This window comes from Takifugu flavidus, chromosome 4 (assembly GCF_003711565.1).
Source record: "Takifugu flavidus isolate HTHZ2018 chromosome 4, ASM371156v2, whole genome shotgun sequence".
Lineage (NCBI taxonomy): Eukaryota > Metazoa > Chordata > Actinopteri > Tetraodontiformes > Tetraodontidae > Takifugu > Takifugu flavidus.
This window is the reverse complement of record NC_079523.1, coordinates 5,587,314-5,607,803: the sequence shown is the minus strand read 5'-3', so window position 1 is coordinate 5,607,803 and position 20,490 is coordinate 5,587,314. Positions and strand designations below refer to the sequence as shown.

Genomic DNA, 20,490 nt, shown 5'->3' with positions numbered 1-20,490 from the left:
AAAAGGAAAACAGACGTGACTTTAAAAAAACATGTAGCCGACGCTCAAAATCGTCAGACTTGTGTCTTTTTCCTTCAGGTTATTGAATCTTCAGAGAATGAAGGAAACCGTACCGGCTCTCCTGGCTCATTGCCCCCGAGGATTCTGAAGCCAAATCCTGTGTCTTTCCTCCACAGGAATATATCCTGCTCTTGGAAGTCTGGAACTGGAAAAATGAAGAGAGCACGCTTAAGATTTCCACATTAACACAGGAGATAACGGTCTCACCAGTACGGAGGCGTTAGACACCCAACCACCAGAGAACACTGGCCATGGAAAGGACAGAAATGTCTCCAGAGACCTGCATGAAGCTTTGGTTTAAACTGCACTTTGCACAATCTTCCTGGATGCTTTTCAAAGAGTTTATGGATCAAAATGTAGTGATCTATTTTGGATACAGAGTGATCTATTTCGGGTAAAGAACACAGTAGCACTGAAGCTATCAAAAGCTTGACAGGCCATCAAAAAGGGGGTCCTATAATTAGAAAAGCATGGCATTTCACCTCCACTATCTGATGGCAGAGTTTCTTTGAGCTTTTTCAAATTCTCTTCAGCAACATTCCCACAGACTATTCTGCTATTCCGAGACACTCCACTGTTTCTTTTATAAAGCGATGTGTGACTTCCATATAAGCACATTTCCCACCTGACAGAGATGCTCATGCATGGTGTATTAGAGCACCAGTGTGTCTTCTCCACAGTCCATTCCCATTCACAAGAGAAGGAATAATAAAAGGATTTGCACCGCAGTGACTGACAGTGGAGTGCATGTGCGGGGCATCGTCCTGTAGGGACAGTTATTATTTCCCTACATATTCCAGTACCTGGATTCATCTGACAGCTGTTTCCACAGGCTGACAAAGTCCCAGAGAGAATTCCAGCTGGAAACCACTGCCAAGCCCACTAATGCTGGCAAGAGGTGGCAGTGCAGCACCAACCTGACAAGCTGTTCCTTCAGTAACTCACCAACAATTAATGCAGATGCAAAAGATTGCAGATGTTAAGCTTGGACGCTTTCAAATGAAATTTAAAGATCTAAATTAAATGGGGAACAAGTCAAAACTAGACAATTGGCTGATACAGCCTCCATGAGTTTTCTAGACCTTTTTTTTTTCTTCCACCTGATGCAAATGTCACAAAGGCCCAGAGAGCTCAGTGTGTCGCACGCAGAACAACCCCAGGACGAAAGCTGGAGCTAAAAGAGGGAGGAAACCGCACCTGCTGATGTGTCAACCCTGTCAAACTTTATAATTCACGATTTCAACACTCTTCATGTTCTCCTATCTGGATCCTTAAAAAAAGATCATTTACAAAACCCACATTGCAACATGCTTGATTTAACTGTATGTGTAATTTCTCAGGCTTGGACTCCATTATTCATGTGCTTTCTAAATTAAACTCCGTTCTCCCCTGAACGCCTCGCAGCAGCTTGCCAAAGCATCTGTACGACCAGCTCCTACTCAGCTTCTCTTATTCCAATACCCTCCGTCAAGTAGTAATGAAACTCTTTATCATTTGATGGCTTTCAAGGTCATTACGCATGAAGGTTTCTCAGCTCTGCAGTCTCCTGTGTTTTCAACCTGACCGCAGATCTGAGCGCCATTATTCTAATTAGAGAAAGGCTCTTTGTCAAACCGAGGAGGAGGAGGAGGATATACAATCCATTGCGTCCCCACACTTCACCATTTATCTGCTAATTATGTGCCCATGTGTCTCATTAGGATGTCGGTGTAAATGTCTGTCAATGCTGCCAGTCTCAACAAATCACCCATCTAACACCACCTCTCAATAAGGCCAACAAGAGCTTATTAATGGAAGGAACATCTGTGCTTACTGTGCAGCATTTGGCAACGTAAACGCAGTCAGCTCAAGACAGATAAGACTGTCTTGGATGTTTTAGTGTTGTTTTGTGTGTTTGTGGTGCAAAAACTGGAAGCAGCAGGAAACATCAATTCTACCTCAGTTGCCACTGTGTTAAAGCGCGTTAAAGCCCGCGTGAGTGACCATGGATATTTCTTTTTGGTTCCATCTACACATATAATAGGATTGCAAAAAAAATGGCCCCTTCGCCCCCCAGTTTCTGAGAGAACAAAGCTAGGGCAACCCAGCAGTGCCACATTTAACACATCCATAGATGTTGTGCAAAGATAAACATTGAAGAAGAAGAAGAACCAGTTACTCACATGCATTAGACTAATTTCTTATCCCAAACCATGATCCAGAATGTGCAGTACCACTTAAATACGGCAAGAGTCTCCATCGAGCCGGCAGCCCCATGCAGCCCTCATCCAACCGCCACCAAAAATAATGTACTTACGCCTACTTTCATACATGCTCCTGGACTGGGCCCAGATCTTAAAGGGGTCTGGCTTTCTCTGGATAGTTCCGTCTGCAGGGGAGTCCTGCGTTGGCAGACTTGGCAGAGGCTGAGACGGGGGCGGGGGAGCCACGCTCTCGCTGAGGGGGGCTGCCAGGGACGAGTGTGCGGGCGAGTCGGTGTGGATACTCCGGTGGCTGGAAACGCTGTGCTGGGAGCTGTTCTGGCTGTCTTTTCTTGACAACTGCTTTTTGGAGAAGCAGATCAACAGGATTTCAAAATAAAATGTCTAACTTTGACCACACAACTGTGAAAATGGAGACTGAGGTGAGAACGGACAGACAGAAAGGGATAAACAGCTTTGGTAGACTTCAGAGGATTCATTGTGGAAGCTGAAAATTCAGATATAACAAAGAAGAATTTTAAATAATACATTTAATATTGTTTCTCCTTCAGAAATCACGGGGTAATCAAGTTCCATATCAGCCGCATGCTGTGTGATTTAGACAACTGCTTTACTCCAGAAAAAACTTTGATTAAGTCATTGAATGGGAAAAGCTCCACAAAGCCTTTTGCTTGTGTTTAACAAAATGGAACTTATTAACAAAGCATAGAATTCAGAAAGCATTTGAGTTACCGGTAGTAAGCCACTTGTGTGGTTTTAATTTAAAGTGTGGCTTTACTGTCGAAGCCAAGAACATAAAACACCCCATAAATTGACACTGACCCTGGGTTCCTCAAGGATTTAAGGGGTGTGACGCTAGAAGAGCAGAAAGCAGATATGACAACAAGCTAAATTACAGTTTTGTCATCATCTGTCCCATGACTTCAAGCAGAGGAGTTGCTAAAGGAGAAGAAGGGGCAGGATTAGTTACAGGGCCCAAGCATGAAAGGGGGATATTCTCAGACAAAATGAGAAAATGACAGTGCTTTGGTCTCCTCGTGTCATCTGACCTCTCCATTCTCTGGATGAAAATATGCCAGAAAAGAGATGGTAGCAGACAGCTTATCTGTTCTTAAATATCAAAGTATTTGGCCTTCAAAGTGCAGCCATGTCTTCAAAAAATTCTGAGTCATTACTCCCTGAACCAGCCTCCCACGCCTCTGCGATTCATGTTTATATTCATCAGCCCTGTTAGACATAAAAGAAGCTTGATGCTAAAGCCAACATTAAGTCAGAGTCGCGGCTCCAAATGGAATGTTTGTTCTGACGGCGTTATGAGTGTCTGCCCACAGCGTCGTCCAGTGAAACAAAAAACGACGAGCAAAAATTAGGCAGAAGGGTTGCATTGGTAATTAAGTCGCTTCGGAGTTACGTTTCTTTCTGCTGGATGAAGGATGCAGCCAATCGGGCATTTCCACTTGCCTTTCTTTCCGTTTTAATCATGCAAGTTTAAATTGAGATTCCCTTTCCAACACGTGTCTTGATGGATCTGTTACATTTGACCTTTCTGTAGACATCGTGCTCTGGGATTGATCTGATGCATTAGTGCCTGCTTCCAATAACTTATCAAGGAGACAGAAGATGGGATGGAGGAAGCAAAGGAGGAGGGGTGGTGTCCGAGGGGAATGAAAACAAATCCCTGCTCCCTCGGACTCCCTCAGCAGTTCAGAATCCGAACCCTCACATCATCACATCATCACACCAGATAGCACGTTTAAACATGGTTCATTCGACCATAACCAGGACTGATCAATCACAATCATAACTGCTGTTCTAAAACTGCACCACCACCAACATTCTCTAACACACCCAGCACCGGTACCGCCACCCAAACTTTCCCTCCATCTGCACAACATCACATACCCTGCGAGTGTAATCTCTGTACGGAGGGGCCCGGTCGAAACCATTCTGTAAAACAAACAACAAAAAGAATTCACACAGATTTAACCACACTGTTTCCCTCTGTCGACACAGCATGTATGAGCAGGATGAGACCGTCTCCCAGCTGGGATCGCCCGGCGCAATGAGATCATTAGTCTGTTAGCAGCCCGGCTCACAGCGTGCATCAAAGCCTCTTACGCCCCTGCCACAGATGAGGAGGGGGCACTGACGTAAAGGTAAAGAGATCCACCCCAACACACAACGGAGCGCCCTAATGTCTGCAAACAGACCTACAACACCAGCACAAGTTCCATTAGACACACCAAAGAAGGACATGAAGGAAGGCAGGAAAAAAACAGATGCAGCCACAATGAAGTTGGAGACTCGGTGCACGACGGAAGAGAAAGATAGACGATGTATATTTACCAGTTTTGGGCTCTTCTTTGCAGTTGCCACCCCTGTGAAGCCAAAGAGAAAGAGAAAAAAAGGGCTGTCAAACACTTCTTTTTACAGATAATTTCCACAAAGAATTAAAAAAAAAAAAAAGAACTCAGACTCCAAAACAATGCCACAATAGCACTCATTTAGCTCATCTTCAACTCCTTCCTATCCGTGCGCGTCTCTGTTTGGCTCCCCTGCTCGCGTTTCAGGAAAGAGTAGGGGAGGAGGGGGGGTGTAGGCAGCGCTATCTATCTGCATCACTGCCGCGGACAACGCTCGCCTTGACTGGTGCAGCGGAAGATTGGGTCCAGCCCTGAGGGCGAACCATGCACTCGCTAGACCCTGGCTATCCGACGAGATCGCACGCCCACGGGTGAGTGAGAGCGCGTCTGATGGACGTGAGTGCGCGGTAAGAGTAATAAGGCAGGATAATAGATAGAGGGAGAAAAAAGGAGAAAAGGAAGCGGTGCTCTGGAGTTCCTGGCTGTAGCATTACCCATGGAGAAGGAGTCCAAGATACTGAACATTAAATTATAGGCAACCGTCAGTTCCCCCCTTACTGAGACCATCTTCCTGTGTCCGCTGAGCGCGGCGCTCCGCTGCCGAAGCCTCCAGCATCTATAGGCAGTGGCTGTGTCCTCCTCGCCTCTCTTTCCTGCCGCCTTTTCTTTTTTTCCTCGCTCGCTCTCTCACCTCGCTGCACACTGCCCTCCCTCCCTTTCTTTCTCCCCTCATGATCAACACCCTCCCTCTCCACTCCTCTCTCCTTTCCATCTCGGTCTTTCTCCCACCCCTACACACTGGTAAACATCCATGCAGCTGTCAGCGCTTGCACAGACGGACGCAGACGCTCGCCCACGGACGTGGATCGGGTGCGCCGCTGAAGGAAATCGAACCTCTGTGCTTACGGTTGGCGTGGAACTGCGAGTAGTTGTCGGAAAAAATCACAGCAAACACAGAATTCTCCCAACAGATGAGCATAAGGACAGACAACTGCTCATTAAGGCGCTCGCTGCCCTGCCCCCTCTTATCTCCCTCCAGATGATTACATTGTACAGAAACAGTGAAGGAATGCATAAAACAGGAGACAAGCACAAGGAGAGGCGTGTGTTTGGTTGTATAAAATTTCAAATTAAATGTTGAGAACCACACATAGATACACCTCTGATACACAGGAGACGTGTAAGAAATGTAAAGCAGCGTAGAGAATTGACACCGTCTGATCTGAGAAAATGGGACAGTGCTGTGTGTCGATCCTTTAGGGAAGCAGAGAGGATAAGATCTTACACATGCACTCACTCTCATCTGCTTTATCTCTCAGACATCTGGGTTTATTCATGACTGACAGCTCCGACTGTGTTGCATCCACAGCTCTTTCCCCTTCCTTCCTCTGCTCATCCCCTCTCGCTGCTCCCCATTTTCACTTTTTTTTCCCCATCAATTGGAATCTTTTATTCAGCAGTCTGCGACCATCCTCCGAACATATGCTGTCACTGCGGAGTGAGTCTCTCTAGGTTAAGTGTGCAGGCATTGAAAACGTCAGACTGATGTTTGATTATCATTCATCTATTCACGGCAGCTGATTTGTCGGAGTTGCCGTCTGCTAATATCTCTAAGGATGGTCTCTCTTCCCACGCAGCATAAATAAAACCCACTGCTCATGGGAGCAATAGGATTTTTGCACTTTTTGACCTTTAGACTCCTTTTAACCTGCCACTCGATAATGAATGACTAATCAACTCAGCACCAGCACGGATGTGGCCGTGGAAGACTCAAATTCAGACCTAAAGTTCAAAAACTTGAGCGCACAGCACTCACTAAATAGAAGCAATCACCAAGCACATTCCGAAGTCCGTCCGCAGTCACAGTCAGGCCTGTGTATCTGTCACATGGGCCATGGGGACAGGACAGCCTCCATGGACTCACCTTAACCCAAAAAACACTACAACATGTCTTCAGCGAAACAAAGAGAATCTAGTAATGGTTTTCTTCCTTCCTTCTTGTGGTGGCAGGGGTGAGAGACCTCCCACTCAATACACAGAGCAGACCCCAGTGCAGATTATCTGCAGAGTATTGTCATAGAAACAAAGGATGGTGCAATGGTGGGTATTTACTAGTGCATCATGAAGACGTGGGAGACCAGGGTGGAGCGTAGGAGAGGAGCAGGTTCACACCTCATATGGCGCAACAATCAGATGAAGGATGTAAGGTGTCAGAAATGAGTTGAATCACTGGCGACTCACAGGCAGACGCCCCTCCATCATTTTTCTCCAGGAAAGCAGTGCGGTTCGTTGTGGAACGTGCACTCAGCAGAATTTTAATGCAAAGCAGGCAAAAAACATTGCTTCCTGCCTATAGAGTGAATTAATTTCCTGCTTTTGTCGGTGCAGGGGGCTATCATCAATTTCATCTCTTTCTAATGGGTCTAAACGAGCATGTCCACTTCTACAGGCCTCACGAGCGTGCACGTAGCTGACGCTGACTCTTAAGGTCTCTTTACGTGTTGTATGAATTCATATAATTGCTTGTCGGGGTGTGTCCTGAAAGAACACTGATCTTCGGAGTGCTTTTTGACAGGAAGTATTTACAAACTGTCACATGACTTGCTCAGTATAATGTCGATAAAAGCTATCCTGTGTGGTGACCTTCCTTTTTGTGCTTTATTGTCTTAAAGGTGGACGGCCACAAATGGTGGAAAATCTCTTAGAATGCATTAGCGACAATCAGACCAAATTGGTAAAGCAGATAATCCACCCTGCTGAGGCTGATGTCAGCTGGCTTGGAGCGGCCACTGACACGTTTTTCTGATCAATTTAAAGGAAAAAACAAAGTTAATCAACAGGAAATATAAAAAAGAAAGAAAAACAAAACATTTTACGCTGTCCTGGTAGAATAAAAGAAAAGGTCCATTTCTCACAGTGAGGTGAGGCACCTGATTGCTTAGTGGCCGCCAACGTGACACCTTGATGAATTATGAGATGTGTTGAGAGTGAGGAAAAGATAAAGTTGGAAGGACGGAGGCAGAATATCACAGGCATCTCTGCACTCTTTTATCTTTGCCCTGATCCTCTGATATCCTTCCATTCCTACAGATCTACCCCTCTGCATTCACCCACCGCAGCAAGCTTTCCTTCAACTTCCCACTCACTGCTAGCAGGCTTTCGCTGCAGCCAAATGTAAATTCCCTTGCATTAACTGCTGCTGGTGTGGCAGGTCACAAACAGGCAAAAAAAAAAGGGAAACAAAGCTGTAAGCTGTAAGTTAAGTCAGAGTCAGTGGGGGCAGAATAAGGCAGGCAGGGGTAATGAGCACATCATTGCAGCGTAATTAGACAGATGAAACACAATGTTAAAAAAAACGCCGGCTTGATCGATGAAATGAATCATAACTACTTGCTTATAAACAGTAAATTGAGAGTTACAGACATTACCAAGGTTCTATGTCATTGTTCCTGATCGCCAGAGCCGCTCGGGAATGAAAGAGAACTTAAATTGCAGTTGGCACTCAATTACTGGACCGAATGTGTATTATTACACTGGCTTTAGTCCCCAACCCCATTGCCACCATTAATCCCAACATGTTGAGTGCATTGTAGACCCCACACACACAGGCTTCCTTTGAAAATATGGTAGCACATGTACCACGCATGAGTGCGGTAGCTGCATGGAATTTAAAAGGAAAGCAGGAAATGGAGCTTGGTTGGAGTTGTGGTGCTCCACCAATTAGGAGCACGGCTGCTGTAAATCTCTAATTGGATACACGGCTCATCATGTTTGAGAAAGACACTGAAAATGTTTGTTGGAATGCAAATGTCTGCATAAATTGTGTTTGCTAAGTTTCCTGAAGGAAGTGGAGCGAGAGTAGAGAGAACACATGAAAAGCCAGGATGGCATTAGGACTCCCAATTACCACTGCCCTACACTAAATGGCAGAGTGTGCTGTAGTGAGAACTCAGTGAAAAGTGCAGGCGAATCAGTGGGCAATTACGGCACCAGCACGTTCATTTACAGTACGTCCTAGTGGATGTGACCTCATTCATCAGTGTGCCAGTGCGCCATCACCTTTTGTGTGATGCTCCTGGGTGAATGTGATGATGTTGAGTGTGACATGGACACGATTCACCAAGTATTAAAAACAAGGGCGTAACGGTACAGTAAAGTTGACACACTCAAATCAGTCTGCCAGGAGGTGCAAAGTCCTTGACTGTGTTACCCTTACAACCACCTGCTGAAGATCTTAAGCACCATAATAATGAAGACATGACTGGGCTCAATGGGCTGAATCATTATTGCACAAATTCTGGCCCAAATGGCTCCACTCACAAGACAGCAGCTCTCCTCCTGTCTGTAGCTTTATCTTTTATCTCAGAAGCATTCCTTCTATCTCATCCGTGTTCTTAGGATGTCAAAGACCAATCATTGCATTTGCACAGGCCCTGCTCAAGCAGTCTTATCTTCCCATTATGTCCCTGCTCATAATTAGACTTTCTAGACCTGTGTATTCTGGCACAATGATGAAATACGCCTCATTAACAAAGACAATGGCGGGGAGGGCCTCAGAGTGTCTGTTTTTCAAAAAGCAAGCTGGATAGAAAGCCAGAAAAGCAGACTAAAAAGGCTTTCCAGACGGCTATGGCCTTATTCCAATCAGGTTTGCAGGGATGGGAGGACAAATACCAAAATCCAATCTTTTATGTTGATTTTTTAGGCGACATCAATCATAATGCAGCACAACAGCACAGACGTTCAGATGACCCGACGCCTCTTTATCATCATCTCTCGCTCTTCTCATCACACATAATTACAGGGGACATGAAGCCCGGTCGGCCTCCACTCACCTCTCTGCACGAGCATGGTGACCTCGCTGCCTTTGGAACACTTGCTCAGCAGGTTGACCACCTCGTTGTGAGACATGCTTTGCACATTTCTCTTGTTCACCTCCACGATTATGTCGCCCTCCTTTAGGCCACGACACCGTGGGTAGTCCACTATCTGCTTGACTCTCTGGCCCCCACCTCCAGGGCTGTCTGCGATGGTGAAGCCGAAACCCTTCTCTCCTTTCTCCATGTGAACGGTGATCAGCTCTGGTTGTGTCGCGATGGACGATGCCAAGGTGACCACGTCACTGGGGTAGCCGTGTTGTGAAGAGGTGTCAGAAGCCACCTCCACAGAGGGGCTAGAGGGCCGAGGGAGACCATTGAGGGGCGCGCCTCCGTTGCTGGAACTATTGTTGTTCTGACTGCCGTGGTTGGACGGCGAGTCGTAGCTGTTGGGGGCTTCCTGGCCATTGACGATGATGGGGTCTTTGTTCTCAAGAATGGCAACAGAGGTAACCAAGCTGGTGTTGGGATCATCGGGGTCAAAGGGGAGAGGGTAGCCACGGCACAACTCCAAGTTGACCATGGAACCGATTGGAATAGACTGGAAGATCTTCACAACTTGGGCATGAGTGTATCCAAGTACACACGTGTCATTGACACTCACAATCACGTCACCTTAAAGGAGGAGAGAAGTGGTGTGGTGTTATTTTTAGATGTCAGGAAGTCCTTTGTCAGTATTTATTGATTCACCTGCTGTGCATATCAAATGACACTAAAAACCAGCATCTCTTCATCACCAACCTGTCTCCATTTTGCCATCTAAAGCGGCAGGTCCATCAAGGACCAGGCTCTTGATCTGCAGGAACTCGTCTGGCTCGTCACCGCCCACGACCGTGAAACCAAACCCACGGCGACTCTTTTTCAGCTTGGTGTTGATAAAGGTTCCCTTCAACTCGGATCGGTTCCGAGTGAAAAATGGCTTCCCTCCTAAATCCAAAGCAGAGTTTATTTGGATCGCTCCACAGGTGAAATATAATCTGCTTCTATTCATCGACTCCACTATCATTCCAGCACTTTAAGCCTCTGCAAGAGACACAAGAATGACTCAACGCTGAAGTTAAAACCCAATTATTCAGGCTTTTTTTTTTACTGATCTGGCTTTCGCTCCCCTGTTAACAAGAAGAAAGGATGAAATGATGAACAATACTAAATGAATCACTTCCCTTGTCTCACCTTCTGCCTTCACAGCATAGAATGAGAGCAGCACAATTAACATCACTTTAAGACAAAGTTGCATCTTGTACACACAATATCAACATTGATACATGAATAGCAAATGTAGAAAGGGCCAAGAAACAAGATTTTTGCATGGCCTGGCTGTAAATTTGGGCAATAAAATACAGGCAAGAGGAGAAAATTGGGTAAAACAGTAAATATTGTGCCTGTTGTGCTAAATAAGCTGGTATAAAAGATGCTGGCAAACAGAAAATTCACAGGGTTGGCTAAAAGCAACACATCTGTGGGTGGGCATAGTGCTGAATCAGGATAGCAAATTATAACAAGAGGGATTCAGTAAGGTGTGGTACTAGCCCACAGGATGTTGCAGATAACAGCAAGCATATGGAAAAAACTCACGTTTTTGTCCCATCGCGCTGGGGACTGTAGGTCCGGTCTGAGGGTCCCTGTAGGTCTCCTGCTGGGTGGCAGCATAGCTGGCGAGCGGTGCCCCTGCCAATGCAGAGTCCTCGATCCATTCTGCAAGAGCAAAACCCACATTCTCTAGATGGAGTCTAAACTGGTGCAGAGCAGGACAACACCCTGTCCGGTGCATTCAGGAAAAACTCAAGGTGTTCTATGGTCACAGTTAAATATTAAGTGAAATTGCAACAACCGGTTGCATAACTAGACGTGAAGACCAACATATGTAGGTTCTTGCTTCTATTACAGGAGGCTGATATTAATTTTAGGTTCCACAAGTTGTGTCCTAAAGCTTCCAGCACTATTTTACCTTCTTTTGATAAATATAAATAGAGCTGCATGTCTAAAAAGTCTAACATAGTCTGTTAGTCTAGCCACTAAGTTATGATCAATCACTTTGTCCCGACATCAATATTCCTATCAGGGATTCAGAATCGATGCAAAGAGGGAAATGGCTGAAAATGGCTCGAATATCAAGTTGTTTTTGTTAAGAGATTGAGCAGACGGGAAATGTCGGCAGGAAATTGACCGGCTGCGAATGATTTCTGCTGAAATAGCAGAAGGTGGAGCAAGGTAGGAGAATTCCTGTGAGAGCCCGCGTGCATTTACTATTAATCTTTCGGATGGCCGCCCTGCAAGCAACAAGGTGTATGACAGGAAGTAGGAGCAACCTCAAACTACCAGTCGATTTTGGCAACTTTGCAAGCCGAGTCATCAATGTTTATATTATTAACGCTTCCCCGAGTGACCAGCGAGTAAATGACTCTTCTCAGCTTTACAGATAATGATCAGTGGGATATGAACCTAAAAGCTAGGCATGAAAACAGAAATCGACTTCATTAAAGGCTGCAGAGCCACAAATAATAGTTATGCTGTTATGGAAGAGAGCTTAGCAAATTATAAAGCAGCAGCAAGCATACGAGCAACTGTTGATACAAACTCACTTTCGCATACACAGACAACTCATTCACAAACATGAATAGAAGGAAAGGAAATGGCGCCCTTGGCGGGGGCTTGTGAACGAACCTCGGATGTAGCGCTCACCTTCAGGTGGCTGCTGGCTTTGGGGCTGAGGCTGCTGTTCCAGCTGTCTGCGCCTCTTAGCCTCCAAAACTGGGTTCTCATACTGGGTCTTCCTGTTGATGTGACTTTGGGATGGTGGTGGGAGGGACGAGGTTAACATGGGGCAGAAATGAAGGGCAAAGGGTGGGAGGAGTTATTAATAGGTAACAAAGTAAGTATAGAGAATAGGATTTAGGACAAGGTGAAAATATCAGTAAGGAAAAAGAGAAAGTAGGAGAGTATAAGAGGGAAGGGAGAAGAAAGGGAGGAGAAAACAATGATAACCTTTTATGAACACATGGCAATAAATACACAAGCTCGTGTCTATATATACACATGAAGCCCTCTTTGAAACATTATCACACATCATATCCAATGAGTCCTGTTTTGATTAGCTGCTTTGATGGACGTCATTAGCACCAACTTAGACCTGAAAGCCACAGCAGTAAATGAAGGAAGCACTTATATATATGTCGGAAAAACGGCACAGTATTTAACCCCAGGTGTTCTTCCGAACAGCATCAATACACCATGAAAATTCTTATAACACCAAAGTACAGGGGCTCAGAGGTGCATGAGTGTGGACCCAAAACACACACAAAAGCCGAAATTAGCAGGTTTGGGACATGATGTCCAATATGGGGGTGAAAGAACTGTATAACAGTGATACCTCTAATTTAAGTACTTATGAACAGCGAGAGCAAATGCTGTAACTCAAGAGCAAGCCTGTAAGCATATGTGCACTCTTCACTTACTCAACATAGTAGACCCCGTACACTGGATCATCTATCTTCTCCCAGCCTGGTGGAAGTTCTATAAAAGACCAAAGGAAAGAATAAAACACAGTTAGACAGAGGAAATTAAAGGCTAAAGGCGATGACGTTAGTGTCTCCCCCTTTTTGCCTGTCAGTCAGTCTCAAGGGCGACAGTGAGTCAACATCTTCACGGGCTGCAGGTCCCACATGATGCTGACATTTCAACATGTCAGATGAGAGACAACGCAGTGCGACCCCGCTGGGCAGAGATGGGGGGGTGCAAAGAGTGATGGACAGAAGAAAGCAGGTGAGAGAAATGGAAAGGTGTTGGAGGAGAGGACGGCTTGGAGGTGAGGAGACAGCAGCAGAAAAATACATGGCGGTGTGAAGAGAACACAAGAAGACGTTCAATGTTCACAGTGATATTAATAGATGCACCGCCTTTCTTCTGTCTGAGTGCAGCAGTATCGATTATAGGCTGATATCAACATTAAGAAAATATTGTGATGTATTACCTTCAATCTGAGAGCAACTAGATGGTGATAACAATCATAAAGGAACATAGGACATAAAGAAAAAACGGGGATTTTTTTTATAGCAGCGTAGGTTGAAACCACAAAGCAGGGACTGGTGAGTTATTGTTCGGATGTGTTCAGCTGGAACGTTAAACAGAATGCTGTCCCGCTTCACCTCACGAAAATTTTAATCACCCGCTCGATTTCACGCTACGGCAGCTCTGCTCCTCCTGTGCGTGTGCTGCCACAACCACAGCGAAGATCTTAGAAACACAACTGACAAGGTGAGAGGAACCTCTCACTCATTAGAGGGCGTTTTGTTCTTTCCCTACATCTCTCCGCCAAGACGATACCGTCCATTCTACACAGAGTGAAAGGCCGCTGTGCTGCCCTGACATGTGGTTGTGGATTTGGCTGCTTCTCTGAATCAGAAAATATAGTTAAACAATTAATCTACATTTTTTTTCTCTCTGAATACCTCAGATTTTATTCAATCCACGCACAAATATTTTTCCTCAAAGAGAATCAGAATCTCTGATCTCATCCCGTGTCTGGTCTCGTGGAATGATATCATCCTTTACTGCACATGACGGAGCAGGACACCATCTCCAGGCGCCATTTATCCAGACCATGTGGCCACACCGCTGTGTCTGATAGGCTGGTTACTGTGTTGATGACTCTCACGAAGCAAGGCGTGTTGCCGTCCGGCTCAGACAGATGCCGGGAAATGATCGTTTCAACAATCTTCCTCGGCTCAGTCCTCGTCCCTCTTGTGTGAAATGACACTCTGCTGCTGATCTAGTGTGTGGTTGTTTTTGTTTTGGTGAGGTAAAATATTCTGTTTCACGTCAAGTCACTTCAATCAGCCAATTGGAAGAATATTTTAAATCCAGAAACAAGATGAGTGTAAAGTGTAAAGAGGGACCTTGGCCGGAGGACGGTGTGAAAGAAAACAACTAATAATCATACCTAGGTCATTGTCCAGCTCTTCTGTATGAACCCCTTCTGCTCAGCGAGATGGACCACACAGCGGCACAGGATCATTGGGGGGGAGCAGAAACAACACATCTGTGAGCCAGTGAACTGCATGTGGTCATGAGTTAATCGCAGTCAGAGCCTTAGCAACAATCCATGAAATCAAAAAGCCATATCCTCCTTCCTAGAAAGAGCACTGGTTATTGGAGTTAAATGGCGTAAATGATGCAGTCAATTCCTTGAAGCTGTGAGGTAATTTGCTCTGAAAAACATCTGAAAGCGTAGCTGTTCTGCGACGTAACACTGACACCTAAAGGCTGCCGAAGGAATGACAGCATCAACTTCCACACTGGTGGTGAATTAACTGAATTTAAATCTGATGCTGATTTTTATTTTTATGAAAAAATGTAAAATAATGCTTTTTTTTTTTTTTTTTAAATGTTTGAGTATGAAGCACATACCATCATCTTCACATTCTTCCAGGGGTTTCTGGGGCTTGTTCAGGCACCGAGGGTCTACCCAGGAGGTCGTCTTTGTATTGTGGCTGAATACAAACAATTTAACCAAAATTACCTGAAGTTCTTAAATCCTCACAAACACAGGCATGTTGTGACACATGTGAGGTATAATCACCAATTAAAGGGCCGTTCTTTACATGATGTAGAGAAGCAATAATCCTTACCCATGCAACATATTTTATAGTTCGAATTTAGTGAGGTCATCTATCTATTTATAGCTGCAGCTGTAAACACAGCCGTAGAGTGGCACAAAGGCACTTTCTGCTGTTTGGTTACCAGCCATTTCTCTGCACATCTTAGATTAGATTTAACATGATTGTGTAGGAGTCAAAGCCAGTGAAAAGCAGTTAGCATCCACCCAGAGGTGCAGAGGAACAACTGAACAGCTACAGATGTGAACCAAACATCAAGGGCTACTTACTCTATAAAGTAGACCTCTCCATCCTCAGTGTAGGCCATCTCCCAGTTATCGGGCAGAGGTCCCAGCGGGTCCTCTGAGGGAGGATGGCTCAGGTGAGAGTGTGTCTGCTGTGTGCTCTCCGTGGTGGCCGTTGGTGAGGGGGTCGTCCCAGGGTAGGACGGGTCACTTCGGTGTGGGGCGAAGGGGCGGACTGAGTGGTGAATCTCGTCTAATTCACTAGAGTCTCCTATTGGATTTGCAAGAAACAGAACCGGGTGTGAATCAGACAGAAACCAGTAGATTTGTCCCACCAACCTGAGCGATCCTCAAAAACCCCAGAATGAGAAGAAATCAATGAGATCTTTTATTCTTCACTCTGTATTAACGAATACGTTCACTTCAGTAAACGCTCCGGATTGGGCAGCTCACACCTAGAAGTGTGACCTCTGAAAAGCAATCACCTGACTTCCTGTTATCTCATTTTCACACGCTCATGTGAGACTGGCACCTCGCAGCGCACATGGCCACAGACGGCCAATAAACAACTTTTGCTCCCACCATTTGCCGACATATGGAGGAAACAGCCTACTGACCTAGTAAACACACAAGGGGGGTGCAGCAGGGATGTCGGCCCCCTGCTGATTTTATAACCGTAAATGTCCTGAGTCGAGGACATTTGAAAAAAAAATCCTTCCTGCTAACATCTGACCTACTGGTATGGCTTGAGCGCAAGTTGCCAGGTCATCCTTACATGCTTGTTGCAGCCAGATGGCGCTGTTTTACATGTCAGGATGTACAGTATGATCCAAGCTGCTGTAGCGAACCTTAGAAGCCATTTACTCACCAATCAAAGGAGCTCTTGTGTTTTTTTAGATCCCCACCACACCAAAGACTTCTCTCCTCTCTGCTGCTGGCTCCCTCCAAATCCCTTTTCTCCAGACTTCTTCATTTTGAGCTTACACTCCTCCAGTGTCTCAACTCCCCCTGACTCCCCCCATCCCACTTACCCACTTTCCCCAGCCACTCCCTTCTTCCTGTTTAATATTCTACTATCTCAACTCCCACTGCATGGGTAGCAGAGATCATAGAAATTCCAGAACAATTTAAAACTTACTGTTAAGGAAAACTAAATATATGTTACCTCCAGACAAACATTCCACATGTGCAAACAGGGAGATGACGGTTGCTTTGATCTGAACATACGTGACAGGACAGGGGCCTGATAAATCAATGGCTCTCCAACAGCTGGTCACAAAGGCTGCCTGGGTGTTTAAATTAGCAACTCTTAGCATTTCTGACTTATGCCCTCACCATGTATATTAGTACCACAGCTTTAGGACAACGAAACTAAGACAATAAAGAGATCCATTCAACAGATCTGGAGTTTGTGGGTTTAGAAATCCAAATTAGTGCAGATGGAGCCTGGCTTTTCCCTCTGAATCACTAAAACAACAGTGTTCTCTGAGAGTGCATTACTTTAGCTCATCCTGATGTTTCCGAGTGCTGTTTTGAGTTTAAAGCTTAAAATAAAAAATAAAATAAAAAAAGAGTTGGAAGACAACGGTCACCGGAATGAACCCGCCAGCAGTGTGCCAGCAGTGGTTGGGACCGTCCTGGTCTTCAACAAGATCTGGATGCTTTTTTATCATCTAAACACCTGATACTACTTCAACTATATAGAATAACACTGATAGTACTGAGTAACATAATAATAAGCAATAATGACAAAATTCCCTGTTCAAATGATGCTTATTTCTGTAGAAAAGTTGACAACAAGCAGCCATCACCAGTAAACACCCGCGTGCATCAGCTGCAGTGATCTCTAATGATCTTTAGCTTCTTTCCAAAAGCACCAGTCGCTCACACGTACCTGTAAAGCTACTGTTCATGTCAGGGAGGTCCTCGTCGTCCTCCTGCTGCTGCTCTCCAGGTCCTATTCCAGCATTTTGCATGTCATTGTAGGACTTGCTGCGTCGAGGAGTGGAGTGCTGCGAGCCCGGGAGGCTACCACTGAGCCCGTCTGGCAGTGGGGCATCACCACTGCTACTGATCACTTTCCCACCGGAGGGCTGCACCGGTGGCCGGGGCGTCCCATAATAGTTACCTAGGTAACAAAGAAGGGGGGAGGGGTGGTCAGAGAAAAGAAGTGCATTTTAGGAAGGGGGTTGGAGAGGAGGGGTGGTCAGATAGTTTTGTCTGTGCTGAGGAGGGTTTTTTTCCCTTTGTATGCAAATCAAAAGGCTGGCTTTGTTTGGGACAAATCTAAATTTCTTTCTTCTCTGACCCAAATAAGCGTGAATGTTTTTTTTTTCAAGCTACTAGGAGCTTTATTGCACAATCAGCAACCACTTAGACAGTTTTATTGTTTTAGCGGTGCCGGCGGCACGTTTCAGTGACAATCTGAAAATAAGGAAGCTGGGAAGGAGACAATCTGAACCCCAGACGGTCAAACGCTAATTAAATAATGAACTGGAAGCCTACGTTTAAGCGCAGCCGTGTTGGCGCATCAAAGCAGGGAAAGCATAAGTGACGTTATAACGGCTGTTGTGTTTCGCTGGGACTGTTCCAGTAACCTCACACTTCACGCAGCTCTGCTGACAAAACAGATGGAGGTTGGATCTCCACATCTCCAAGAGGAACGCTAAAAAACTGTGATGCATAGGAGCTCTGCCATCTCGCACCGGTGACATCATTTGAGAAGCGTCGACATTTTTAATCTAACACCCACCAGCTGATCCACAAGTGAGGCTCCACCCTCAATCAGCCCATTTCTACAGCATCAAATCTAACCAAAGTGAACAGGAACTATAGGGAGTCGGTGTGTTAACTCATAACACATGAGGAGGGTAGAATGAGCAGAACCTTGAGAGGAACAACTTAAAGAACCCAAAGCACTGCCAGGACTGTAACACAGAGTTATTTGGAACAAAATGAAGGATGAAGCAGGACAAAAATGCCATGTAACCATAAATAGTCCTGACTAACACAAATGAACCCTATCAAAACCAAAACGTACATAAAAGGTAACAGCATAAGAATACCCCACAAACTAACATTAGCTGGGAACTGCTTCTGCTGTGATTGAAGTCTTAGTTTATTGGTGGCAACATGACCAAAAACATCCCTATCCTGTTTTTCTTTAATACTTCAGTACGGTCTTTCTAAGCCTGTATACTGACCAAAAATGTTTCCACTGATGTTCAACAACAAGCAGGGCAGATTGGAATTTTTCATTATTTTGGTATGCGAGTGTGGGAAAGTGTAGTCGTGATCCATAACAGAACACGACCGAGGCAGTGTTACAGAACGGGTTTCCATTCCAGGCAGGACAAGCCCATCAAATTCACCTCTTCGTGCATGTTTGCACAAATCCATCGGCTCATAAGTCTGCTCTCTCCCATATGCTGACACCGCATCAGTATATAAAAACTTAGTATATATTTGCTGATACCAGCTGGACATTAACTGCATTTGTGGAGGCGATGTGGAGACCAGGGGAGGGGGACTGAGACACGGTCAGGTAATTACATTAATTACACCAAAACATTTCCAATAAATTATATAATTTACCTTCATATGTTCCGATCTCTAATAGGGTCCCACTGTTTTCCAACTTGAAGAAGTCTTCCACCGAGAGAAAATTGTAGTCTACGCCTGGAACTTCTCCTTCGCGAGGGGCACGGGTTGTACCTAGAAGAGAGGGGACGGGAGGACAGTTAGCATGCTCTGCTGCAATTAATAACAAGAAATGTGGGTTGAAGTTATTGTGTAACACTTGTACCAGTTTAACCGCCACATGACCGCACACTTCATGTTGCCACTGCAGAGCAAGGCAGCTTCTCCCCATTTGAAACAACACAAAAAAATCTGCTAAAACTTTTCTCCTGAGGAAAGCGATCATAAACTTCCAAACTGGTCACTCAACATGCCCAAGACACATCCTCCCTGAAGCCTACCGAGCAAAGATCCAACGGGTCCCATCCGCGAGTGTTCTACACCACAACGACCTTGGGGAGTCCTTAGCCAGCCCGTCCATTCAGCCCGTTCATTTCCAACACAGAAGTCCCCATTGATTCACTCCATTTATACACTGCTGCTCTTGAAAAAGCCAAATAGGAAGTAGAATTGTGACCAGTGTTTCAAAAAGGATGGAAAAGCAGAGTCTTGGCTAAGACTCAGGGATGAGACACAGTCAATGCTATGGGCCTGATTAATTCCAACCCCCTCCCCACACAGCTCCATTGACCAAGCTGTAAAACAAGGATATAGAGTGGAATCATACAGAGACACTTCCGCCAACATCCCTGCATCAGTTTGGACAATGATTTTAAAAAGCAAAAAGAAAAATGAGAAGGACAAAAAAGAAACAATAACGGTAGTACTGCGGCTAAAGGTTACCCTGATCCGGTGCCTGGCATGTGCAAGGCTGCTTCAGAGACGTGCTGAGAGGGTGGGTGTACATCAAACATAGGTTGATTTAACAGCTTCATCACACTAGCTGACACGGGTGGGTGGGAATTGTACAAAAAAATAAATAAGCAAATAAACCCTCATCATTAGCATTTCAAGAGGATAATCCATGAAAAAATAGTGTCAAGTTATTGGCAGTCATACGGGGCTGGAGTGTAAAATGCTGGGAGCTTCTGCCTCAGTAGAACATGAGAACATGCACTCAACTGTAAAAATGCAGAAGAATTTTACTGTAGCGTGCCAACTGATGAATAACCCGGGACTTCACTGGAAGTTCACAGTCCCTCTGATGAGAACAGAGTTTCATCAGGTTTGAGCTAACTGCTAAATGCTATTTGATGCTACCAGATGGTCTCACAACAATATAAAATAAAGAATTTCCAGCCAAACAGCGAGTCCCATTGGTGTCCAACGACAGTCAAACTGTTGGTGAACCAGCTCACAAAAACATGAACAAAACATCAGGAAAAAAAAGATTTGAGCCAGTAAACCAGGCAAATTATGATGGTTATTTTACAATAGAGGTGGGGGTAACTGTGAGTCAAGGACAGAGGACATCCTGGCTTCACATCCTGTCCTTGAAAAGAACTGATTTTTTGACTGTTAGGCTGATGTGGTCCCTGTTTTTCACCGCCACTGCTGCCATTGTAAATAAA

The 20,490-nt window shown here is 45.2% G+C and overlaps 1 protein-coding gene across 11 annotated transcripts in view; it reads right to left on the bottom strand.

Annotated features, from left to right (window-relative positions):
• magi1b (membrane associated guanylate kinase, WW and PDZ domain containing 1b) overlaps nt 1–20,490 on the bottom strand; it is a 65,487-nt gene that overhangs the window by 12,379 nt on the left and 32,618 nt on the right. For 6 of the 11 annotated variants that reach the window (XM_057029287.1, XM_057029292.1, XM_057029297.1 and 3 more), the window contains 14 exons: nt 18,935–19,054; nt 17,235–17,468; nt 15,386–15,611; nt 14,908–14,990; nt 14,441–14,476; nt 12,957–13,014; nt 12,166–12,287; nt 11,077–11,196; nt 10,243–10,428; nt 9,460–10,116; nt 4,608–4,639; nt 4,164–4,208; nt 2,357–2,603; nt 114–205 (listed from right to left, as the gene is read on the bottom strand). In XM_057029287.1, the coding sequence (XP_056885267.1) occupies nt 114–205; nt 2,357–2,603; nt 4,164–4,208; nt 4,608–4,639; nt 9,460–10,116; nt 10,243–10,428; nt 11,077–11,196; nt 12,166–12,287; nt 12,957–13,014; nt 14,441–14,476; nt 14,908–14,990; nt 15,386–15,611; nt 17,235–17,468; nt 18,935–19,054 (2,258 nt within the window). Of the gene's footprint in view, nt 1–113; nt 206–2,356; nt 2,604–4,163; nt 4,209–4,607; nt 4,640–9,459; nt 10,117–10,242; nt 10,429–11,076; nt 11,197–12,165; nt 12,288–12,956; nt 13,015–14,440; nt 14,477–14,907; nt 14,991–15,385; nt 15,612–17,234; nt 17,469–18,934; nt 19,055–19,145; nt 19,293–20,490 lie in introns of those variants that run through there. The other 5 variants (XM_057029296.1, XM_057029288.1, XM_057029289.1 and 2 more) reach the window with 5 other exon arrangements.